This window comes from Pristis pectinata, chromosome 5 (genome assembly GCF_009764475.1).
Source record: "Pristis pectinata isolate sPriPec2 chromosome 5, sPriPec2.1.pri, whole genome shotgun sequence".
In the NCBI taxonomy this organism is placed as follows: domain Eukaryota; kingdom Metazoa; phylum Chordata; class Chondrichthyes; order Rhinopristiformes; family Pristidae; genus Pristis; species Pristis pectinata.
Window position 1 is genome coordinate 115,656,929 of NC_067409.1, and position 27,119 is coordinate 115,684,047.

The 27,119-nt window shown below is 41.4% G+C and overlaps 1 protein-coding gene across 1 annotated transcript in view; it reads right to left on the minus strand.

Moving 5' to 3' along the window:
* Positions 1–27,119, minus strand: part of LOC127570452 (serine/threonine-protein kinase 31-like) — a 96,460-nt gene that overhangs the window by 20,591 nt on the left and 48,750 nt on the right. Inside the window, exons 10-15 of the mRNA XM_052016053.1 lie at positions 23,785–23,944; positions 12,775–12,897; positions 10,085–10,264; positions 3,546–3,662; positions 2,711–2,830; positions 1,201–1,332 (exon numbers count right to left, since the gene is read on the minus strand). Coding sequence (XP_051872013.1) covers positions 1,201–1,332; positions 2,711–2,830; positions 3,546–3,662; positions 10,085–10,264; positions 12,775–12,897; positions 23,785–23,944 — 832 coding nt within the window. The remainder of the gene's footprint in view (positions 1–1,200; positions 1,333–2,710; positions 2,831–3,545; positions 3,663–10,084; positions 10,265–12,774; positions 12,898–23,784; positions 23,945–27,119) is intronic.

Here is a 27,119-nt window from a genome sequence, read left to right on the forward strand (position 1 = left end):
TGTTTCTCTTCACAGAGAAATAAAGGACTGCAGATGCTGGAATCTAGATGAAAAACACGATGATGCTGGAGGAACTCAGCAGGCCAGGCAGCATCTGTGGAGAAAAGCAGGTGGTCAATGTTTGGGGTCAGGATCCTTCTTCAGGCCTGAAGATAGGAAAAGGGGAAGCCCAATATATAGGAGGGAAAAGCAGAGCAGTGATAGGTGGACAAAAGAGAGGAGGTGGGGTGGGCACAGGGTGCTGATAGGTAGATGCAGGTAAGAGATAGTGATGGGCAGGTGTTGGGGAGGAGGGGAGAGCAGGTCCACCGGGGGATGGGTCAAAGGGAAGGAGAGAAAGGGGAAAAAAAGATAGAAAAAAAAGGCTAGGAAAGGGAAGAAGAGAAGAGGCGTGGTGGGGGGGGGGGAATTTGTGGGGAACGTGGGGATTACCTAAAGTGGGTGAATTCAATGTTCGTGCCGTCAGGCTGCAAGGTTCCAGGACAGAAAATGAGGTGCTGTTCCTCCAATTTGCGCTTGGAATTCTCCTGGCGGTGGAGGAGGCCGAGGACTGACATATCGGTGACAGTGTGGGAGGGGGAGTTGAAGTGACCGGCAACGGGGAGATGTAGGTCGCGGTTACGGACAGAGCGCAGGTGTTCTGCGAAACAGTCACCTGGTCTGCGTTTGGTCTCACCGATGTAGACGAGGCCACACTTGGAGCACCCAATGCAGTAGATGATATTAAGGGAGGTGCAGGTGAATCTCTGTCTCACCTGAAATGACTGCTTGGGTCCCTGGATGGAGGTGATGGAGGTGTGTAGGGGCAGGTGTTGCATCTATGGCGGGGGCAGTGGAAAGTTCCCGGGGTGGGAGTGGGATATGGGATGGGTTGGGGGGAGGGTGGTGGGGGTAAGGGAGGAGTGAACTAGGGAATCACGGAAAGAGTGGTCCCTGCGAAAGGCAGAAAGGGGTGGGGAGAGGAAGATACGCTTGGTGGTGGGGTCCCGGAGATGGTGGAAGTGGCGGAGAATGACAGTATCTTCCTTCACAGATGCTGTCTGCCCAGCCACATATTTCCAGCACTGCTTTATTGCAATTACTGAAACATTTTTATTGCAATTAAAAGTAGGGCATTGAATTTTGCTCATTAACCACCTTAACAATGATGCAGGTTGAACTATACAAGCTGTAACATAAGTACTCAAAACTATACATTACATCTTCTATATTGTTCTTTTCAACCAGTTTCCACCTCAGCTGAGCTTTAAGATTCTTCACTGATCTTTTGATCGACAACAGATCTCCAACACTGGGACAAGTGTTACGCCATTGTCCAACTTGCTCCTTAAACTATAAGAAGAGAAAAAAAGGGAACTTGCTATTTAATTCGGAAGATACCAAAAATAAGCCAGTATATGTAAGATAAGATATTTATTTATTAGTCACATGTACATTGAAACACACTGCGAAATGCATCTTTTTGCATTACTGGGAATGTGCTGAGGGCAGCCCGCAAGTGTCACCACTCTTCCGGCACCAACATAGCATGCCCACAACTTCCTAACCCATATATCTTTGGAATATGGGAGGAAACCGGAGCACCAGGAGGAAATCCACACAGACACGGGGAGAACGTATGAACTCCTTACAGGTAGCAGCGGGAATTGAACCCGGGTCGCTGGCGCTGTAATAGTGTTACATTAACTGATACACTACCGTGCCGCCATTTCCTGGGATTCATATTTGTAAGGTAGACATGCAGTAATACAATCACATGTACAACCTGTCAATCGATTATACCTAAATCTTCTTTAAACCTTTCAAGGTTTTCATCATCATCATCAACTGCAGGTGACACTGTGAAGATCCTCATATGTTGCTATTTATTAAATGGATTTAGTGTTTAATTTCTTTTGCACTGAATTTGCCCGTTTGTCTCAAGGTGATCTGCACTCCCATGAAGGATCTAACAAAGCAAATGTCAGTTCAATGGCCTTCAGTTCCATGCATTGGCCCTCTTCATACAAATATCTGTCCAATATCTAGCTCTGAATACAACCTCCACAAGGAGGTCCCAGTGCTTTTTAAACAAGGGTGTCTCTTCTCATTCAGTCCAAAGACAGTATTTATGTTAACCAACCCACGCTCCACTCATATTCTCAGAAATAGTGTGTCCCTGCAATTGGCCTTTCCAGGTCCTCCCTTCCAATTGTGGCATTTCCAAGATGTGATCCAAACCTGGATCTTGTGTTGAAATCTCTAAAGAGAATGACCTTGGCTGCTTTAGGAATATTGATCAAAGTTTGAGCAGACTGGTCTAGCATCAAGCTTCAAGGTACATGCATAAATAACATCAGCAGACTTATTAAAACTGAGTCTGAAACAAAGGATTATTGACAAAGACTCCACCAGAATGGATAACCTGCTCGTTAATCTTCAGCATCTCTGCATGTAGACTGGAGTCTCCAAGATGTCCACCAGTGCTATGCTGATGCTATCTTTGCAGAGAGTGACCTACGATGTGCAACGGCTATTTTGCACAAACTCACAACATTGATTAGATTGTCGAGGTTTTGCACATACCAACTAAAAATCTATGCCCAGTGACAGGGAGACAGATGGGCACTTCTGTTATCTTGGTAGGCACTTCCCTCAAAGCACTGACTGCAAAAAAAAGAGCTGCTGGAGGAACTCAGTGGATCAAGCAGCATCTGCGGAGGGAAATTACCTGAACGCTGTCTGCATATCTGTTTTCAATAATCAAAAGTAGGTCCTGTTCCTCTTTGATCTTTTGCATCACTTCATTGAAGGCACTGTGGATAATCTTCTCATCAGCTTCACATTTTTGCTTTTAAAATAGGATTAAAAAAATACACATTATGAATTTACCATATCATGACCTCTGTTAAATCCCAACCTCATGCACTCATTTCCCCACATAATACATGCAATATTAACATGTAGGGAGTTATAAAACAATATTCAAAAGTTGCACTAAATTAGGAGTTGTATCTCTGCAAGCAAGAAAGCAGCTGTTACCCTGGAATTTCTATAAACAATTCAGCCCAAAATAACTGGATGACTGTTTCCTCTCCAAATGGCCAACCAGATCATTAATGAAATGAGACTGAGCATTCTTAACTCGGATCTCAGCAAGAATAGACTCCACAGCAAAGCTACCCATAACCCAATACAAAACAGTACTAGAACTAAAACATGCCCTGGGAAAGATTGGGTGGGAGTGGAGAAGATGATGCCTTGAACTTCAACTGACTACATTCACCGCTCTGCATATTTACAGATCGTGCCTTATCAGGAGTGACTTGTATTAGTGTCCGGGTGTAAAATATTTCCCACTGCCAGCAAAATATTAGTTGTTCTATGTTCTTGGTGTGCTGATCAAAAATATCTAACTAAAAGGGATATGGATTAGAAAGTGAAAAGCATTACAGCTAAAAACTTACAGTACAGTGATGAGCAGTGAGCACAGAGGGCTCTATTTGGTTTTCGTACATAAATACCAAATAATGTATGTTGCAAACCATAACACTTGATGAACGTACTGCAATTGAAACTTCAAGTTCTTTGCCTACGTCACGTTCCACTTCATCCAGCAAAACATCAACACTTTTAATGGGCTCCACTGAGGATGAGGAAACTCTGGAGTTCAGGTCAAACAACTTGAGAAGACAACAAAAGTCATTTGAATGCTTGTACATGTAGAGTCCACTGAAAACTTTTAAACCAATGAAAGAAACATCAGCATATAACACTAAAGACACAAATCATTTACTGGATTTCTAGGAAGTAGATAAGATGTATAGAATTCACTGAAATTTCCACAATTCTAGCATCTGTATTTTTTTTTAAAAAGATGAATTACTGAAGCCTTGTACGAAAAAATTGTCAAAATTATATATTCCATTTCCGATTAAAATCCACCTGCCACTTCTCCGCCCATATCTGCAACTGATCTATATCCCGCTGTATCCATAGAACAATACAGGCCCTTCAGCCCACCATGTTGTGCCAACCTTTAAACCTCTGGCCATCTTCTATGCAATCCACAACACCACCAATCTTTGTGTCATCTGCAAATTACTCAACACCACCCTACCACATTTTCATCCAAATCACTACATATATCGTATGTAAGTAGTATATATTACATCTGACAAACAACAGACGGGTAACCCAGTACAGATATGTGCGGAACACCACTAGTCACATACGTCCATCGAAAATAAGACCCATCCACCCACTTACCCTCTGTCTTCTTACTGTCAAGCCAATTTGGAACCAATCAGCTACTGTGAATCCCATGCATCCTAATTTTTCTGGATGAGCCTACCATGTGGGACCGTGCGAATGCCTTACTAAAATCCACGCAGACAACATCCCTGCTTGACGTTCATCATCACTTTCACCACCTCCTTTGTAAAGCTCAATCGAACTGAATTGTTGGGGGGGTGGGATCCGTACTGGAGAGACTGGGGAAGAGGTGTTTGGCTCTCAAATAGACGAAAGCTAGGAGTAAGTACCATAGGCAAGTGATAGAGAAGGGAAGTGTTCAGACAGGCTTGAGATGTGTCTATTTTAACGCAAGGAGTATTGTGAACAAGGCGGATGAGCTTAGAGCTTGGATCAATACTTGGAGCTATGATGTGGTGGCCATTACAGAGACTTGGGTGGCTCAGGGACTGGAATGGTTGATTCAAGTGCAGGGTTTTAGATGTTTCAGGAAGGACAGGGAGGGAGGCAAAAGAGGTGGGGGCGTGGTACTGTTGATCAGAGATAGTGTCACGGCTGCAGAAAAGGTGGACGTTGTGGAGGGATTGTCTACGGAGTCTCTGTGGGTGGAGGTTAGGAACAGGAATGGGTCGATTAACTTAATGGGTGTTTTTTATAGGCCGCCCAATAGTGACAAGGTTATTGAGGACCAGAAAGGGAAGCAGATCCTAGAAAGGTGTGAGAATAACAGAGTTGTTGCGATGGGGGATTTTAATTTCCCAAACATTGACTGGCATCTCCAGACAGTGAGGGGTTTAGATGGGGTGGAGTTTGTTAGGTGTGTTCAGGAAGGGTCCTTGACACAGTATGTAGATAGACCTACAAGAGGAGAGGCTGTGCTCGATTTGGTATTGGGAAATGAACCTGGTCAGGTGTCAGATCTCACAGTGGGTGAACATTTTGGTGATGGTGATCATAATTCTATCTCCTTTACGATAGCACTGGAGAGAGATAGGAACAGACAGACTAAAAAGGCATTTACTTGGAGTAAGGGGAATTATGAGGCTCTCAGGCAGGCAATAGGAAGATTAAATTGGGAACAGATTTTCTCTGGGAAAAGTACAGAAGATATGTGGTAAATATTCAGGGGGTATTTGTGTGTAGTTCTGCATAGACATGTCCCAATGAGACAGGGGAGTCACGAGAGGATACAGGAACCGTGGTGAACGAAGGCTATAATAAATCTAGTCAAAAGGAAAAGAAAAGCTTACAAAAGGTACAGAGAGCTAGGTAATGTTAGAGATCTGGAAGGAGTACAAGGCTAAAAGGAAGGAATTTAAGAAAGAGATTAGGAGAGCCAGAAGGGGATATGAGAAGGCCTTGGCGGGCAGGATTAAGGAAAACCCCAAGGCGTTCTATAAGTATGTGAAGAGTAAGAAGATGAGATGCGAAAGGATAGGGCCTATCAAGTGCAGCAGTGGGAAAGTGTGTATGGATCCAGAAGAAATAGCGGAGGTACTTAGTGAAATACTGACGTAAAGTATTCATTACGGAAAAGGGATCTAGGGGATTTGTAGTTGGGGACATGCAGCGGCCTGAAAAGCTTGAGCATGTAGACATTAGAAAAGAGGTGCTGCTGAAATTTTTGGAAAGCATCAACTTAGATAAGTCGCCGGGACTGGATGAGATGTACCCCAGGCTGCTGTGGAGGAGGCCAGGGAGGAGATTTGCGGAGCCTCTGACGATGATCTTTGCGTTATCCATGGAGACGGGAGAGGTTCTGGAAGATTGCGGTGTTGTTCCCTTATTTCAAGAAGGGGTAGTAGGGATAGCCCAGGGGAATTATAGACCAGTGAGTCTTACCTCAGTGGTTGGTAAGCTGATGGAGAAGATCCTGAGAGGCAGGATTTATGAACATTTGGAGAGGTATAATATGATTAGGAATAGTCAGCATGGCTTTGTCAAGGGCAGGACCTGCCTTACGAGACTGATTGAATTTTTTGAGGATGTGACTAAGCACATCGATGAAGGGAGAGCAGTAGATGTAGTTGATATGGATTTCAGCAAGGTTTGATAAGGTACCCCATGCAAGGCTTATGGAGAAGGTGAGGAGGCATGGGATCCAAGGGGACATTGCAGTGTGGATCCAGAACTGGCTGGCCCACAGAAGGCAAAGAGTGGTTGTTGAAGGGTCGTATTCTGAGTGGAGGTCAGTGACCAGTGGTGTACCTCAGGGGTCTGTACTGCGACCCTTACTCTTTGTGATTTTTATAAACGACCTGGATGAGGAAGTGGAGGGGTGTGTTAGTAAGTTTGCGGATGACACGAAGGTTGGGGGTGTTGTGGATAGTTCGGAGGGACATAGATAGGATGCAAACTTGGGCTGAGAAGTGGCAGATGCAATTCAACCCAGATAAGTGTGAAATGGTTCATTTTGGTAGGTCAAATATGATGGCAGAGTATAGTATTAATGGTAGGACTCTTGGCAGTGTGGAGGATCAGAGGGATCTTGGGGTCCAAGTCCATAGGACGCTCAAAGCGGCTGCGCAGGTTGACTCTGTGGTTAAGAAGGCATACGGCGTATTGTCCTTCATCAATCGGGGAATTGAATTTAGGAGCCGAGAGGGATTGTTGCAGCTATATAGGTCCCTGGTCAGACCCCACTTGGAGTATTGTGCTCAGTTCTGGTCGCCTCACTACAGGAAAGATGTGGAAACCATAGAGAGGCTACAGAGGAGATTTACAAGGGTGCTGCCTGGAATGCGGAGCATGCCTTATGAAAGCAGGGTGAGGGAACTCGGCCTTTTATCCTTGGAGAGACGGAGGATGAGGGGGGGCCTGATAGAGGTGTATAAGATGATGAGAGGTATTGATCGGGTAGATAGTCAGGTTTTTCCCCAGGGCTGAAATGGTGGCCACAAGAGGACATAGGTTTAAGGTGCTGGGGAGTAGATATAGAGGAGATGTCAGGGGTAAGTTTTTTACTCAGAGTGTGGTGAGTGCATGGAATGGGCTGCTGGAAACGGTGGTGGAGGCAGAAACGATAGGGTCTTTCAAGAGACTGTTAGATAGGTACATGGAGCTGAATAAAATAGAGGGCTATGGGTAAGCCTAGTAATTTCTAGGGTAGGGACGTGTTCGGCACAGCTTTGTGGGCCGAAGGGCCTGAATTGTGCTGTAGTTTTTCAATGTTTGTATGTAATATAAAAACAGAAAATGCTGGAAATCCTCAGCTGGTCAGGCACCATCTATGGAGAAAGAAAGTGAGTTCATCAGAAAACCATCAATCTGGAACATTAACTCTGATTTTCTTCCCTCCACATGCTGCCGATGCACCATAGAAAGCAGCCTATCTGGATGTATCATGGCTTGGTATGGCAACTGTTCTATTCAGGACCGCAAGAAACTGCAGAGAGTTGTGGACACAGCCCAGCGCATCACAGACACCAGCCTCCCCTCCTTGGACTCTTTACCTCTCATTGTCTTGGTTTAGCAGCCAGCATCATCAAAGACCCCACCCACCCGGGTCATTCTCTCTTCTCTCCTCTTCCATCAAGCAGAAGATACAGGAGCCTGAGGGCACGTACCACCAGACTTAAGGACAGCTTCTACCCCACTGTGATAAGACTATTGAACGGTTCCCTTATACAATGAGATGGACTATGACTTCACGATCTACCTTGTTGTGACCTTGCACCTTATTGCACTGCACTCTCTCTGTAGCTTTGACACTTTACTCTGTACTGTTACTGTTTTTACCTGTACTACATCAATGCACTCTGTACTAACTCAACAATAACTGCACTGTGTAATGAATTGACCTGTATGATCGGTTTGTAAGACAAGCTTTTCACTGTACCTCGGTACAAGTGACAATAATAAACCAATACCAATGAATATTTCTAAAATTTGTTGTTTTAATTACAGATTTCCAGAACCTTAAGTACTTTGCATTTCGACATTGAATTTCAGTTGTAAAGTACTTCCAATATCATATGTCTAGACTCTCCAACGTTGATATGTTACTGTAACAAAAACGTTGATAAGTAATACCAAATAATTTTTTTCATTTAGAATGTTCACATGTAAATCCATGGCTTATGTATCAATCTACAAATATCAGCATCTGCGGTCTCGTGTTTCCAATATCAGAAATAAGATGTAGAGGGAATGACAGGCAGGAAACAGGGCAATATGCAGCAGGGAGGATGAGGCAGAGGAGTGATCAATGCAGTAAAAAAAACCAGAAGAGTGGGAGATGGAAAATGAGTAAATTTAAGGGAAACCAAAGAGGAGGAACGTGTGAGAAAACGGGGGGGAAAGGAATAGAGAAAGGGATAACGAGCAGCAGGAGAGTGGTATAGTTCAGGGGAGAGAGACTGGGAAAGGGGGAGGGACACACACACACAAAGTGTAGAGGCAAGTTGAAAGAGAACAGCTAAACAGAATAAAAGCAAACACAGTGGCTACACAAGCAGTGGTTGGATTGCGGTTGCAGTGGAAGGGTGGGGGGGGGGGGATAGATTTTAAAAAGCACCAGCAGTGTACATTTTGTGAACTATCTTAAGTTGGCTCTCTGTCATTCTACAATAGGCAGAGGGTGCAGTGGTCAGCCATCACCCTTCATCACGTGTTGTGCACAAGAAGAGATAGTAGTGAAGACCGCCATGCACCTTTTTGCTCTGCCATTCATAAGACAGTTGATCTGGGCCCAAACTCCACTTTCTGCCTGATCCCCATAACTCTTGACTGAACTAAACTCTATTGACTTTGGCTTGGAATATAATCAGCCTCCACAGCTCTAAGGTACAAAAGATTCATAATCCTTCTCATCTTCATCTTAAATTGGTGACCACTTCTTCTGAAACTATGGCCCACTTCTCCTCCCACCCCCTGCCACAAGGGGAAATATTTTCTTAACATCTACCCTATCAAGCCACGCAGAATCCTAGCGTGTTTTCAATAAGATCACCTTTCACTCTTCTAAACCAATGAGTATTGGCTTCCAAAAATGTATACTGGGTATACCATTATCTATGTAAGATTTCAATGTTAGTGGCACTGTGGAAACAAATATAAAACAAATGGCAATATACTTAAATGGCTATTCCAAGCAGACAGGCTTATATGAAGAAATCACAGCCTTCTGGGGAGTTACATGTTTCACTACTTGAAATTCATAACTTGAGGCTGATGTTATCTTTTTCCCACTTGACCAGTGCCAATGTAGATCCTAAACCTGATTCTGCGTGCATTAGGTGCCTCAGGTTGGCTGATGCTGTATCACATCGGGGTATAGCGGCGGCGCCAGAGCACGGCCACTCGTTGCAAGCTGCTCTCTGCAGATCCACTCATTTCCAACACCACACAGTAAAGATACCATGGTCAAATGTGCTAAACATCCTTGAGAAGGGAATACACTGTTTTATTCCAACTCCCATGATAGGGGGGCAGGATTCATCAACTGTCTCATTGCTGGTTTCAGAGTTGCTTTTTTATAGCAACTTATTTTCCTTCTAATTTCAATGTTCTATGCAGACTTTGCAACCAAGAGAAGGTTTGAACGTTATTTCTCCTCTTCCACCAATGTTCCAACAGACAGGAGGTTATGCCAGAAGTAGTGCTCTGGTAATTGATTTCCTTTTATCCCTCTTTGCAGGGAATAACTGCCCATGACCTAAACATCTAGCCACGTCATTATGACTAAAATCAAAACAATGTTCTGAAGCTCCAGATACAAACCCACAACCGAGGAATCTGTGGAGTAATGTTTTGCAATGATCTACACCATTTACAGATTAGAATGAAATTAAATTTAAAAGCAGAAAGTGTAAAGTTTCTTTGCAGCAGAAAACGTTAACCAAATATTTACCATGGCGGTTTTATCAAACCATTCTGAGAGCACCTGCAGAGACTTGGCTGTTCTATCCTTAACATCGCCGAACTCCTGCAGTTTACGGTCTCTCCACTCAATAAATTGATCAAACATTTTGTACGAGTGGTGCTCCACTTCATACGGGCCATAAGCAGTGTTCAGTGAGCAAGTTAAACACTAAAGATAGATGAACATCAATTATTACACGACGGTTTTCAACTTCACAGCATTATTTTTACTCAAAACAACAACAGACTGCGATCATCGAAAAACGAGCACATGACCTTAAATTAATCAATGAAAATAAACATGAAGCCAGATTACCGGCAATGAGGTAATTTTAACTTCCATTAAACTGTGAAAGAGATACTATCACTTTATATACCCTACCTCACTTTGAACATGGAACAGTACAGCACAGGAACAGGCCCTTCAGCCCACAATGTCTGTGCCAACCATGATGCCAATGTAAACTGCCCACCTGTCTGCACCTGGTTCATATCCCTCCACTCCCTGTCTAAATGCCTCTTAAACTTTGCTATCGTGTTTGCTTCCACCACGTGCCCTGGGAGTGTGTTCCAGGTACCCATTACTCATTGTGTAAAAATAAAACTTGTCCCACAAATCTCCTTTAAACTTTCCCCCTCTCACCTTAAAGCTATGCACACCAGTACTTGGCATTTCCATTCTGGGAAAGAGACTGACCACCTACCCTGTCTATGCCTCCTTTGTTGCTCTAAGTGTGGCCTCCTCTACATCAGCGAGACCAAGTGCAGACTGGGTGGCTGCTTCACTGAACACCCGTGCTCTGTCCTCAGTGGCCATCCTGACCTCTGGTGGCCAGCCATTTCAGCTCCTCTCCCCGTTCCCACACTGACCTCTGTCCTCAGCCTTCACTTCCAGGGCAAGGCCAAATGCAAACAAGAGGTACAGTGCTTCGTATTCCACCCGGGCAGTCTACAACCTGACAGCACGAACACTAAATTCTTCGATTTCAGGTAACCCGCACCCCTTCTGTTCTTTTCTCTCTACTCCTGATCCACCCTTGTCCTCTCACGCACCCTTCTTTCCAACACCTCCCCCTTCCCCCCACCCCATCCTGGTTCCATCTACTATCACCCACACACTCGGTGCCCACCCCCACCGTTCCCTTTTGCCCAGCACTCCTCCCTGATCTTGTTCCTGTTCTTATCAGATTCCATAATCCGAAGCCCTCTGTTGTGTCCAGTGTCACCTCCCAGTCTCTGTCACTATCTCCCTCCCTCCTCCATCTGCCCATCAACCCCTCCTCACCAGGATCCATCTATGCTTGCCAGCTCCTGCCTCACCTACCCCCTTACCTCTTTACACCGGCTATCTCCCCTCTACTCTTTCAGTCCAGATGAAGGGTCTTGACCCAAAACGTTCCTCTCCACAGATGCTGCCTGACCTGTTGAGTTCCTCCAGCAACTTGCTTTTTTACCTCCAAATCCCAGCATCTGCAGTCCCTTGTGTCTCCACATAAATACAGAGGCCACAAGAGCTGGTCAGAGATTGCTAATCCTGCAGTTCCTCGCCTCCTGACACCCCAAAGCCTTTCCGCCAACTGTGCCAGGAATACCCTTGATGGAGTGCTCCAAGAAGCTCAACATCATGTGGTACAAAGCAGCTCACTTGATTGGTATTCCCTCAACCTCCTGAAATAATCTTCCCTCAGAGCACAGAAGCTGCAATGTGTCCCATCCACTGGATGCATTGCAGTTACTCACCCAAGCCACAGCAACAGCACCTCCCAAAACCACAAACTCTACTGTCACAGGCAATGGCAACAGGTACACAGGAACTCAAGATAGGTTCAAGTATTCAAAACAAATAATAATTCAATGGTCCAGCTCTCGAAAACAGTACATTTTATCACTCGTTGGTTGAAGTTCATGCAAGTATATCTGCTTAAAGATAATCAGCAAAGTTTCTGGTTTGCATGCAGTTTTGCATTAGCTGTAGGGTAGAAAGGTTAGAATCACAGGTGCCGTTGGTCCACTGGTCAGCTGATTTTTAGGACCGAATGCTCAAGCATATTAGTGCTAGTATACCAGAGCACTGAATTGATCAAAGTCCTCATTCCTGTGAGCCTAAATCCCAAAGGGAGCCAGTCAAGGATCACTTGCACTAACCAGAAGAAATGCACCATGTTATCACAGTGAATTGGAGCTGAAGAGACTAGTGGGAATTGGAGCTGGTTTGCCACTCCACCCCCATCTGCAAAGTTCTCAGTCTTGCACTCAGAGAAGTTATCAAATTCCGATTAGGAGGCTAGAGAAACATGATCAGCTCATCACTGGGACAATCTAACCCAGTGCTAGTTTAGGTGCAACATGCTGGGATTATCTCATTCCACTTATGCAGGACAAACAGTGTGGGAAAAATAAGAAAAGGAAATAAAGGACCACATCTTGCAATGCATAATCCTGGCAGCTATTTACTGTATTACATAAAATCGATGTGTGATGGTGCTTCATTTATGACTGTGTGGATCATAGCTACATGTGGACATTTTCCTATCAAATGTTAATAAACCAAGTGCAATGAAATTGACTGTGGTAAGAACTACAATTTCCAATAACTGTTAAATTAGCCTTTTAACACCCAAAAAACTGAAAAATTAGCACTGAAATAATTTTATGGTTGAAAACATCCAAAATTCTAACCTTCAGAACGTCTACACGATCTCTGATGGACAATATGTCAACTTCAGAGGTGAACTCCTCAGCTGCTGCATAAAGTATGTTGCGTATCTTGTTACGCTTGACGATGAGGTTGTGCACTTCACCCTAAGAATTATAATCAACATTGCCACAAATTATTGTGTGGCACCCAAATACAGAAAATACTCACCACTGACTAAGTTTCTAAAATGAATCATCTAAAGCAGTTAATATAATGTTGAACAACACACACAAAATGCTGGAGGGTCTCAGTGGGTCAGGCAGCATCATATGGAGGGAAATAAACAGTTGACGTTTTGGGTTAAGAGACCTGCTGAGTTCCTCCAGCATTTTGTGTAGGTTGCTCCAGATTCCAGCACTTGCAGAATCTCGTGTCTCTAGTATAACGTCAATATAGTTCTGTAAAGGCACAAGAAAAAAAGTTCTGATGAGAGACCATTACCTGAAACATTCTCTCCCCACAGAATCTGCCTAATCTTGCTGAATATTTCTAGCACTCTGTTTCTGGTGGGAGGCTGCAGATTAAAGTGCATGATTTTTGCTCAACTCTTGACTTAATAGCTTTTATATATTTAAGTGTATTAAGCCAGGGATTTAGGATTCTAACACTCTTGTTGCTTTGTACATTGTGCGTGCTAGAATGTAGACCACTGCTAGAATTCTATGAGAACTGAGAGATTTCAACTCTCAGAAAAGGTTGAACACACTGCGGACTGCGGTCAACATTGGGAGAGATGTGCCACTGACCAGTCAAGCAACAGCCTGAGATTGTGTACTTACAGGTAATGTGCCAGACTCCTCCATCACAGTCCCTGGGTACGACTTGTCTCACCAGGAGGACACACCCAGAAGCAGCGAGGGCATACTGATACACAGGTGAGAGAGAGCAACCTTTTGAGTCCTCAACATCAACCATAGAACCATACAGCACAAAACAGGCCCTTCGGCCCACCATGTTGTGCCATCCATCAAACCACCCTCACACTACCTAACCCCTTCCTCCCGCATATCCCCCCATCCCACACTCCTCCATATGCCTATCCAACAAGCTCTTGAACCTGTCCAATGTATCTGCCTCCACCAGCACCCTAGGCAGTGCATTCCATGCACCAACCACTCTCTGGGTGAAAAACCTCCCCCTGACATCTCCCCTGAACCTCCCACCCATAACTTTAAAGCCATGCCCTCTTGTCTTGAGCATTGGTGCCCTGGGAAGGAGGCGTTGACTGTCTGCTCTATCTATTCCTCTCAATATTTTATATACCTCCATCATGTCTCCTCTCATCCTCCTCCTTTCCAGTGAATAAAGCCCTAGCACCTTAAGCCTCTCCTCATATTCAATACTCTCTAATCCAGGCAGCATCCTGGTAAATCTCCTCTGCACCCTCTCCAACGCCTCCACATCCTTCCTATAATGAGGTGACCAGAACTGGACACAGTGCCCTAAGTGTGGCCTAACTAGAGTTCTGTAAAGCTGCCACTCCAATGTCACAAAGTCTCACGGCTCCAGGTTACACACGGGCCAGGAATTTTCTTCCTGATTACCACCTACAATCGTACTAAACAACTGAGAATCAGAACAGATTTGCCAACTCAGAGCTAGGTATACACATGGTGGTGTGGTACACAATTCATGGCACAATACACTTCTCACACTATCATTAGTGTTAATCCAAGGAATCACCCTGATTCAATGAGGAGCATGCTGGGAACAGCATCAGGCATAGCTCAAAGTGATGAAGTGCCAGTCCATTGAAGCTGCAACAATGGACTAAACGCATGCTTAACAGCTTGCAGTAGGCAGTGAGGCAATCTCGCAACCAAAGGGTCAGATCAAGTCTCTGCAGTCCCACATCGACTCATGAACAATGGCAGATATTTAAAATCTAATGAGAAGACACTGCTCCAGTAACATTCCACTCCTCAAAGACGGTGAGGCAGAAGGTGCTAAAGAACAGGCTGAAGCATTCACGTTCATCCAGAACTGCTACACAGATGACCCTCTCGGCTTCCTCCTTAGACCCCCACCATCACAGAAGCCACTCTTCAACCAAGGTGAATCGCCCCACATGATATCAAGAAATGACCAAGAGCACTAAACGAAGGCCACAGGATCAGACAACATCCCAGCTATAGTACTGGAGATCCACGTTACAGAATTAAGTGCACCTCTACCCAAGATGTTTCAGTACAACACTGACATCTACCCAACAATGTTGAACACTGACAAATCCAATCCAGCTAATTACCGCACAACCAACTCTCAACCTTCAGCAAAGTAATGGAAGCCGGTGAAGGCAGTGCCCACCAGGACTTGCCCACCTGTACCCAGTTTGGGTTCTACCAATACAATGTGGCTCCAGATTTCATCACAGCCTTGGACCAAAAAGTCGAATCTCAGGGATGAGGTGAGAGCGACAGTTCATGACATCAAGGCAGCACTTGACTGAGTGTGGCATCAGGGAGCTCAGATACAATTAAAGTTATCTCAGGACATCTCGGGAAAAACACTCCAGCGTCTGGAGTCAGACCTCACATAAAGAAAGATGGTTGTAGGTCTGTTGGTTGTGCTCGATGGACTAAGTCATAACTTGGCTTTGGTCCAAGTACTTTTCAATCTATTATTTACCACTCCTTAATAAGTCTTTTACAATACTGGCACAAGTTTAATCTTGATTTTTAACTGCTAAAATAAATACCAGATCTAAAGCGTCAGCTAATGGTAAAGGTAATGGAGACCAACCTACTTTGGAAGATATTTCTAATCTGGATAGAAAGTTTGACCGGAGCTTTGCCGAATTGAAGTCCATTTTACAGGACTTTGAAGAAAAACAAAATACTCTTATCCAGGAGAATGCCAAACAAAGGCAACTAATTGCTGAACTCGACCAAGCTGGTAAAGAGAGAGATGCCAAACTCCATTCACTTGAAAAAGCTTTAATTACGACCAAGCAAAACCCGGAAAAGCAACAGCAGAGGATCATCGACCTGGAAGGACGCAGCAGGAGGAAAAAGTTAAGAATCATCAACTTTCCAGAAGACACGGAGACTGGTAACCCCACGGAATTCTTTTCTAAACTTTTGGTCGATGTGTTCGGCTCCGATATGTTCCCTGCTGACCCCATTCTGGACAGAGCTCATAGAGCATTAAGATTCAAACCTGCTCCAGATCAAAAACCTCGGCCAGTAATTTTGAGATTTCATTTTGTCAGCGTCAAGGAACTCTTGATTTGTACCACTCGTCGTCGTGGAATGATTCAATTCAAACAATGGAAGTTTCGAATAGTTGAAGATTACGCCCCAGAAGTTATGAAAGAAAGGCTGACCTATGAACCAATTATGCCTCGTCTCTATCAAAGCAATTATCATCCTGCATTATTATTCCCAGCAAGGCTCAGAATTACACTACCTGATAAATCTCGTAGATGGTTTAAATCTGTTCAAGAGGCCGAGCAGTTTCTTTTGAACTAGCTTTTAATTTTAAAAGTTAAGAAATGCGGAAGAGATACGTTTTTCCTTTGATTTACGACTTAGTCACTTTATTAGCTAATTAATTTTTAGATTTAAACCTCTCTTTTTTCTTCTTTTAATATTTTTCATGTTTTGTTTTTATTATAATTAAGAATTAAACCAAATGACTGATCATTTGCTTTCTTTTTGAAATAATTATTCAACTGTATTCTTTAAATGTTGACTGTTAATGGCCTTTGGCTGTTTTAATTCCATAACTTTGTTGTTATTTCGATATCTCTGTTTGGGTTATCTTGTTCACTCTTCGTCTAAACATGAGTGGTTTATATATTTGTTAATTTGGACTACCGCCACCAATAGAATTGGGGTTAATTCAATTAGAGGGTAGCTTTCTGGCTGTCCGTTGGCCAGTTTTCGGGCTGTTGGGGGAGGGGGTGGGGCTGTTTCTAGGTTTTTTTTCTTCTGGGCTAAACTACAAATTTTCCTAAATTGTCATCATATCCGTTTCCTCTTTGAACTTTTTTACTTCTTCCTGTTGGTAAGATCCATATATACCAAGATTAACCCTTTACATACCATATGTTTTTTAATCTGTTAAAATGGATAAGATTATTAATTTCATTTCATGGAATGTTAACGGCTTAAACAATTTGCTTAAGCGCAAGAAGATCTTTAAAGTTTTTCATGGATTAAATGCTCAGATCATTTTTGTTCAGGAGACTCACACCAGGAAGAAAGACAATCAACATTTTTTTTAGATTTTAGAGGGGTCAACAGTTCCATTCAAATTCATAAGCAAAGGTGAAAGGAGTTTCTATTTTTATAGACTCCTCAATTTCATTTGTCCATCATGAGACAATATCAGACCCAAATGGTAGATTTTTATTAATTACTGGTCTACTCCATAATAAAAAAGTTGCTATGGTTAATGTTTATATGCACCCAATGTAGATAACCCTGAATTTTTTAAACATTTGTTTGCATTATTTCCTAATTTAAATGAATACACTCTGATTATGGGTGGAGATTTTAACTGTTGTCTAACCCCTTCAATGGATAGATCTGTGCCAAATCCTACACTTCCAAACAAATCCGCTGTCTTTATTAGCTCCTTTTTAGTTGAATCTGGAATTTTAGATGTTTGGAGATTTCTACACCCATTTGATAAAGAATTTTCATTCTTTTCTCATGTCTACCATAATTACTCGAGGATTGATTATTTTTTTATTGATGCTAGATTAGCTCCACTTACTACGGACTGCAAATACAATGCAATTGCCATTTCTGATCATGCACCACTGAGATTATCAAATAAATTACCAGATGTATCCTTTGATGTCAGACAACAGCGATTTAACCCTTCGCTATTACAAGACTTAGATTTCGTCCAATTTATTAAAGAACAGATTTCATTTTTCTTTTTAACTGATTTTACTATAGAAATCTCCAGTGCGATAATATGGGATACGTTTAAAGCATACATCCGTGGTCAAATTATTTCATATTCTGCTGGATTGAAAAAATGAACTAATAATGAAATACGTACATTAGCTAACAAGATTAAAGAAATCGATAAAATATATTCTGTTACTCCTAATCTAGAGCTTTTTAAAAAGAGAACAGAACTGCAACTACAACATAGTTTATTATTAACATCTTCAATTGAAAATCTACTACTTAAAAACAAAAGTCAATTTTATATACATGGTGACAAATCTGGTAAATTATTGGACAACCAATTGAAAGCTACTTTATCTAAACATCAGATTAATAAAATTCATAAACCAGATGGTACCTACACGATAGATCAAATTCAAATTAACAAATCCTTTCAAGAATTTTATTCTTCTTTATACCAATCAGAATCCCCTGAGGATCCTACTTTAATACATGAATTTTTAAGAGATTTGAAGATTCCCCAATTACCTTTAAATGAATGTTCTACATTAGATGCTCCCATTTTGGAGGACAAAATAAAGAAAGTAATATTTTCAGTGAATTCAGGTAAAGCACCCGGCTCTGATGGATATACAGCTGAATTTTTTAAATCCCTTTCTGATATTCTTGTTCCCTGGTTAGCCAAAATTTTTAAAGATGCCTTATCAGTGGGTAAACTACCACAATCTTTCTATGAAGCAACTATTTCTTTAATTCTTAAAAAGGATAAAGATCCCACTGATTGTGCATCTTATAGACCTATTTCTTTATTAAATCTAGATTCCAAAATACTTTCCAAAATATTGGCCTTCAGATTGGAAAAGGTTCTTCCACAAATTATCTCTGAAGACCAGACAGGATTTATTCAGAATCGTTATCTACATTTTAACATTAGGAGAATAATGAATATTATATATACCCCTTCATCCCAAATTCCAGAATGTGTTGTTTCACTAGATGCTGAGTCGAATTGACAGATTTGAATGGGAATATCTATTCAGTACACTTCAAAAATTCAATTTTAGTCCTATATTTATATCTGCGATTAGAATGATTTATTATGCACCTGTGGCTTCAATACTGACTAATAATCAAAAATCCCCTTTGTTTAGGCTTTTTCGAGGTACTGGACAAGGCTGCCTGTTAAGCCCTTTATTATTTGATTGCTTTAGAACCTTTGGCTATTGCACTTCGGGATTCTTCAAATATATGTGGTATTACTCGTGGACAGAAATTTTATAAGATATCTCTTTACGCAGATGACCTGTTACTTTATATTTCTAATCCGGAGGAATCTATCCCTGCAGTACTATCACTATTAGATCAGCTGAGTGTTTTTTCTGGCTATAGATTAAATTTTAATAAGAGTGAACTTTTTCCATTGAATATGCAAATCCCAGTTTATAGCCAATTACCTTTTAGATTGGTAACTGACTATTTTATGTATTTAGGTGTTAAAATTACTAAGAGACATAAGGACTTATTTAAAGCTAATCTACTGCCTTTAATTGACCATGTTAAACAATTATTTACTAAGTGGTCCCCACTGTCTCTATCATTGGTAGGCCGAATTAATGCGGTTAAGTTTGCTCTGAAATCTTTTTTTGACACCATTGATTCTAAAATTCTTTCCTATATTTGGCAGAATAAAAACCCACGGCTAAGTAAGAAATATTTACAAAAACTAAAAAAGGATGGTGGTATGGCCTTGCCTAACTTTAGATTATATTATTGGGCAATCAATATTAGATATTTAATTTTTTGGATACAAGATTCAGATGTAATTCAACGCCCCAAATGGGTATACCTTGAGTCCCAATCAGTACTTGAATTTTCATTAGTTTCTATTTTAGGAGCTCCACTCCCTTTTGCACTTACCAAATTAAGTAAACATATGATTAACCCAATTGTTAAACAATACAATACCAACATGGTTTCAATTTTGTAAATTTTTTGGATTGAATAAATTTAATCTATCAAGTCCCATTCAATCTATTTTTTTCTTCCATCCATCTAGAGCTGACTCAGCTTTTTCCATATGGAAAAGGGAATAGTATGTTTTCGGGATCTTTTCATTGATAACTGTTTTTCATCTTTAGAACAATTGTCTAACAAATACAATTTGCCTAGATCACACTTTTTTCAATATTTGCAAATTAGAAATTTTTTAAAAGCTACTATACCCTCTTTTCCCATATCTTACAAAACTGAAATTACAGAAAAGATTTTTGGTTTTAATCCTTGTCAGAAGGGCTTGATAGCAATAATCTATGATTTAATTATGAAAATACGTCCAGAACCACTGGACAAAATTAAGAATGAATGGGAGTGAACTCCAGACATCTTTACCTACAGAGACTTGGAAGAAAATTCTTCATTTAGTCAATACATCTTCAATGTGTGCCAGACACTCGTTGATACAGTTTAAGGTAGTCCACAGGACCCATATGTCCAAAGATAAGTTAGCTCGTTTTTATCACCATATAAATCCTATATGTGACAGATGTAAATCGAATGTGGCTTCTTTGACACATATGTTTTGGTCCTGTCCTCCTCTGGAAAAATATTGGAAAGACATTTTTAACATTATTTCAAATGTATTGAAGATTGATTTACAACCTCACCCTATCACTGCAATTTTTGGACTACCAAGGATAGAGCTGGCCATTTATCTCCTTCCGCTAACCATATGATTGCTTTTGTTACATTAATGGCCAAACGATCCATTTTGCTTAAATGGAAGGATCCAATACCCCCGACTACTTTTCAATGGTTCTCTCAAACTATATCATGTTTAAACTTGGAAAAAATTAGGAGTGGTACTGTTGATCCTTCGCTTAAATTTGAGGAAGTTTGGAGTCCATTTATTCAATATTTTCACATGATATAGATCCCCTTATAATAACCTTTTAATTTAGAGGAATGGAGTTGACGACATAATATTGCTCTGTTTCTACTGAGAAATTTTAGTCCAGTTTTTTTTTCCGTTTTTTTAAAATTTTTTTTTCTTTAGCTTAGTTTGGTTTGATATATTGTTTATAATTTTTCTTATTGTTCTGGGGATTTTTTTTCTTTCTTTTATATTTTATAATAAATCTTTTTCTTTTACGTTATATTCATTCACTAACAGATCGTTGGATCTACAGATTTTTTTTATACTTTGTTGTTCTTTATGATTATCCATGTCATGATTGTTCTCCTGATCTCTTTGTATTACATGTATAAACATTGATATATTAATCTGTACTAATTTGAAAACTAATAAAAAGATTGAAAAAGAAAGAAAGATGCCTGTAGTTGCCAATCATTCCTGTCCCAGACAACATTGCAGGAGTTCCTCAGGCAGTGTTCTAGACCAAACCACTTTCAGCTGCTTCAATGACATTTTATCCATAAGGTCAGAAGCAGGAATGTTTGCTCATGACTGCACAATGTTCAATTCCACTGGCAACTCCTCAACAAATGCAGCAGCTCATGCCTGTTGTGTAGCAAGATGTAGACATCACCCAGGCATGGCTGATAAGTGTCAAGTAACAGCCTCGCTACCAAAGTGCGATGTAATGGCCACCTCCACCCAGAGAGACTAGTCACCTAACTTTGACTCTCCTCCTGGCTTCCCAACATTTACAAAGCACATCCAGAGTTTGATGGAATACTCTCCATTTGTGTAGAAGAATGCCACTCCAACAAATCTCAAGCTCAACACTACTCTGGACAAGCACTTCACCACCAGGGCACTACAACAATGGTGCAGTTCTGTCTACAAAACCTGCAGTTACATGCCTGGGTCACTCCAACAGTACCTCCCAAACCTGTAGTCACTGGCAAACACCACCACCTGCAGGTTTCCCTCAAAGCCACACACCATCCTGACTTAGGGACACATGACTGGTCCCTCATTGCCAGCAAGTTCCCTAACTTACTACCCAACAGTACCGTTGTTATACCTTCACTAGAAAGATTGTCGCGGTTCATGATGGTGCTAACCATCAACTTCTCCAGGGCAATTGGGGATTGGCAATACATTTTGACCTTGCCAGCAATGCCCAGATCCCAAAAGGCCACAGGGTTCTTTTCTCCAGAAAAGAGAAGACAGAGGAGCAAACTAATAAAGAACCCAGGATTAAGGAGGATTCGATAGCAGCAATATAAACAAGCCACTTCCATTTTTAGGTGAGATGACAGGCATGTGTACATTTAAGAGAGAGCTAGATAAACAGAGGATGGATAAACCGAATAACCTGGTGGCGTTAGATGCAAAAGGTGAGAGAACCCTTATGTGCACTTTAACTTTGGGCCAGATGAGCAGCTTCTATGCTTTAAATATTCTGTAAGACAACGACAATCCCTGAAAGAATTTTGGATGCATGATGTCCTTCCAATTCACTGTCCATTCACAAACTTTTAATGTACAGAGCAGGGCTGAATTTGCTAAGCTCTTCCACGATATGTAAAATGTTTTACATTTGTCTGTTTGAAGGCTGTTTTACTTATGGAGTCATTATATGCGACAAGGTGCAATCGTACATTCACTTTAACAAAGTCAAATGTTTATTCAGGACATGTGGCAAAACACTTGGTCAGAGGGGAAGGGTTTAAATGAAGACGGACAGGTGGAGAAGCAAAGAGGGCAATGAGAGTGCTCAGGGCTTATAAATCTGAAGTTATGCACTAATGGATGGACAACACACAGGAAGCCCAAACTGCAGGAACAGAGCTCGTGGAGGTTTATTGTGTCCAGGTCACTAAAGGATTTGAAAACGAGTATCGATTTGGAAAGCTGAGCTGTTAGTGGCCCGAAAGCTGATGTAGTACTTCAAACACAGGGATGGATGAGTGTGACATGGTGTAAATTGCGACATAGGCGGCAGAGAATTGAATCAGTTTGAGATTATGCAAGTGGAAAGATGTTGGCTGGCAGGTCGTGTCAAACACAACTGCTGTTCCCATCCAGCAGATAAAGTCATTACACAGTTCTTAATGAGGGAGTTGGGCGATTTACAATGCACAAGTCCAGAAGAGCTAAATTGAAGGTGACAAGAGACAAATGGAAAAATGTGATTAGGTTGCAAGCACAAATCATTGTCCTTTTTATTTCTAAGTGAAGTCAAAGTTTGTTGGCTATATCAAGAGAATGGTGCTAGTATACTGCTTCAAATTCCATGAAGAAAAAACACGTGGCACATTCAATGATGGAGATGCAAAAGGAAATTAATTTTTTCTGTAGGTGAAATAAAGGAGGTCACTTTTCAAATGTGTCACATCCTGGAGCTAGTTCTCAATGACGGTGTCACACTGGATGGGTAACTAATGTGCATCATCCTCCTCAATGGCAAGTCCCTTCTTGCATCCACCTTCTGTCTGCCTACGGTCTCATGGGCATTCTCATCAATGTATTGCATGAATTTAAAATTTTGCAGGATGCAACAGATTGTAACAGCCTGAACTTTGAGTCATTCTGTAGTCAAAACATCTATGCAAGGAAAAATCCACGGAACCATTGTTTTGACATTTCCATGATGTGCTCAGCAGTTCACAGACACTGTCAGTGGGCTGGGAGATGATCTGTAGCCACATCTCCCATAGCTATCCCTTCCTTTTCATTTATATAAATATACATAATTTACATAACGCACAGATAATGGACTTCAGCATCATTAAATTTGTCACGAAGTGAAGTGAAGAGGGAAGAACGACAGCCAAGCTGTGAAACCTAACGGGTACCTGATTTAGATTGTGTGGAAAAGTTGCTTCCTTCCTCTGCCCGAAACGACTGTGGTTTGGGCATACAAGATATGCTGGGACGGGGACTGAGTGGTTCAATCACCTTTCCACCTGCATCTTATGATTCGAATAGAATGTTTACCAGACATAGATCAGCATACTACTGATGATTACACAAATAAAATACTAATTTTTCTGAACTTCAGGTTTTTGATACCACCAGAGATAGGTCAAACAAGGAATGCATCAATTAACAGTGGAGTAATTCAAAATGTTATAATAATTCATCATATTCTACCAAAGTAGTACACCTACACCTAACTTGCAAAAACAAATTCCTAAAATAAATGTCCAACTCACCAATGAATTGCATTTTTGAAGTGTTTCTTGAGCCAAGTTGTATTCATTCCAAATACTTTCGAGATCCTTCATTGAGTGAGGTGTACAAACACGTCCTTCAATTACTACCCTCATTGCATCAGAAAGGTCATCTCCAAGACGATTCTCATTTAACTCACTCCTGCAAGATCAAGCAACAAAAAAAACATGTTCTTAACTTAAGCGCTGTATGAGGTTTTCTAAGCAGCAAAGTACATTTCACAGACTTTTTGTATGATGAAAGTTCAACAAAAATATTAATGTTTAACCTGGGTACAACAAGCACTGTTACTGAAATCGCACAACTTTCTCAATGAAAAAATGTTCTATACTTGACGCATCATTAATCTTCTCCCCTACCCTACATAATACCATGAACCTTCGCATGATGATCAAGAATCAAACAGTTGGGTTCAACCATAAGATAATTCTTGTTTTCACTGCTGAAATGTAACACCTGGCACGTGTGTCATGCCTCTGATGCAGCTGAATATCCAATATGCCTGCTACGCCTATTGTCATTTCAGAGCGCCAAACCATAAGGCACCAGAAGACACTGCAAGCTAATGTCAAACAATAAAAGCAAAGAGAGGTGAAGCTGCCTGCCCTCAGAAAGTTGAGTAAAGAACTGGGTCCAGAAATGTAGACAAGGCAGATTTTGCAGATGGCACTGTTACGGACTCAGTGAAAGTCCCTTTAAGATAGAGAGTGTGTGTGTATGTGTGTGTGGGGCGTGCTTACGTCAATAGAAGATAAAGGACGTAATGACGTTGTTGAAGAAGTCAGAAGAAGAAGGAGAGAGAGAGAGAAGGGAGAGAGACACCAGCCTGCTTGTTTTCTCTATCGATGGATGAGAAACAATAACTGTGTTTGCCACTGAAATCCATGTATGGAAGTTGGAAGTAATCCGGTGGAGTTCACTTTGTTGCTGACCTGTAGAAGGAAACAGGTATTTGTATGTGGACGACCACGGTTCGGATGCTTTTCGGGGTGAGGAAGTCACTACCGAGTAAACACTGAAGTGTCGTTTGGGTTCCATCGTGGAACATTTGGATTTCGTATGTACTCTCTCTATGTTTTTCTACATCTACATCTTATCTTCAGACAACGGTGGTTGTTGAAGAAGCCCTTGCTCATGTTTCACCTTATGGCTTGCGGAACTGAACTTTAAGAACCATTCCGGAACTGGGAGTTTTGGACTTTGTCACACACACACACGAAGAGTTTAGTTTTGGGGTTAACGTTCGAGGTTTAACATTTTTGAATTCTAACATACTAACATTTTTACTTTTATTTTACGTAGTATCATAAGTAGTGATTAATAAAATAGTTTTTAACACTAAATCATGCTCAGTGTGTTTCTTTTGTTGCTGGTTTGTGACAAAATTGGGGGCTCGTCCGGGATAGTTCCCAAGGTTAACGAGTGTCGTCTGGGATTGTACCCCAGATTGACGAGATTTGTTCGGGATTCAATCCAAAGATTTTTTGAGGGAGGTCTGATAAATTCTTTTTAATTGGCTTGTGTGTGTGGAAACCAGCAGCAATGGATATTAAGGCATTTTTGGAGTCACCAACCCAAAAGGGATTGGAGGTGGCGAAAAAGGATGATTTGATAAAGATTGCTACAAGGCTAAACCTTACAGAAGTAAAGCAGTCTATGAGAAAGGCAGATATTCAGAGATTGATAGCTGGCCATTATGTGGAAAAGAAGGTGTTTGAGAAGGAAGTGTTAAAACAGTTTCCTGGCAGTGAAATAGCAATTTCTGAGGCACAGGTGCAGCTGGCAAAGATAGAGGCTGAACGAGAGCAAAAGAGATTAGAGGCCGAACGAGAACAAAATAAATTAGAAGCTGAACGAGAACAAAAGAAATTAGAGGCCGAACAAAAGATAACTCAGATGAAGATAGAGGCTGATCTAGCAATGAAGCAGATGGAGCTGGATAACGAGGAGAAAAAGAGGCAGCATGAGTTACAAATGAAGCGTAGGAGTTCGGAATCTGATTCTGATGATGGTTTTTCAGCCAGCAGGGAGGTTCGATTAGTCCCTCCGTTTGAAGAAGATCAGGCTGATCAGTATTTCCAACATTTTGAAAAGGTTGCTGTGAGTTCAAACTGGCCAAGGAAAGGATGGGCTCTTATGGTACAGAGTGTGATTAAAGGTAAAGCTCAAAAAGCTTATTCTGCTTTGTCTGTTGAGGATGCAGCTGATTATACCAAGGTAAAACAAGCTATTTTGAAGGCCTATGAATTGGTCCCTGAGGCTTATAGACAAAAATTCAGAGACTTGAGGAAATCTGCAGATCAGACTTATATGGAATTTGCCAATGGAAAGAGAATATGTTTTGAACGATGGTGCCTGGCTAAAAATGTAGATGGGGATTATGATAAATTGACAGAATTGATACTGGTGGAAGACTTTAAAAGATGTGTTCCAGCTGAATTAACAACATATTTAAATGAAAAGGCAGTGGAAACTTTACAAGAAACTGCTAGGTTGGCAGATGATTATGCTTTAACCCATAAATCCAAATGGGGACAACCTAAAACCTTTCAAAAGAGTTACAAAGACAATCCAGGTAAACCAGAGATTAAATTGGGAGGTAATCAAAAAGGAAAAGATGAAAAGAAGCCAGGGCTGGAGAAACCTGTTGAGCGTACTTGTTATTACTGTAGGAAACCTGGCCACGTGATATCTAATTGTGCCCTTTTGAAGAAAAAGAAGGAAGCTGGGCCCAATGCTTGCTTTCAGGCAATTAAAAATCAAAAAGGTTTAGGAGATGCTGTTAAAGATCAGTCCTTGCAAGAGGGAAAAGCGGAAAAGTTGGAGGAGGTGAGAAAAGAATTCCGTTCGTATGTATCAGAGGGTTTTGTTTCACTGAATGATGAGTCACCCCAGGTGCCAGTGAAAATTCTTAGAGATACTGGGGCTAGTCAATCTCTCTTGCTGGACAGTGTTTTAAATTTTGGTGAAGAAAGTGACACTGGTGAAGTAAATCTAGTACGAGGCGTTACAGGTGAGACCATGTCTGTCCCTTTTCACAGGGTGATTTTAAAGTCAAAGTTCGTAGAAGGACCAGTCGAGATAGGGATAAGACCTAGTTTGCCAGTGGAAGGAGTTTCTTTGTTATTGGGAAATGACCTTGCAGATGGAGAAAGTGATCCTGTGGTATGGTTAACAACCAAACCAAGGATTGATGAGTCTGAGAATGATCCAGATGTTTACCCATCATGTGCGGTGACTCGAGCTAAAGCTAAAGAATTAGCCAAGACAGACAGTCCGGTGCAGTCTGATGTGGTTCCTTGTGACAGTCCTAAAC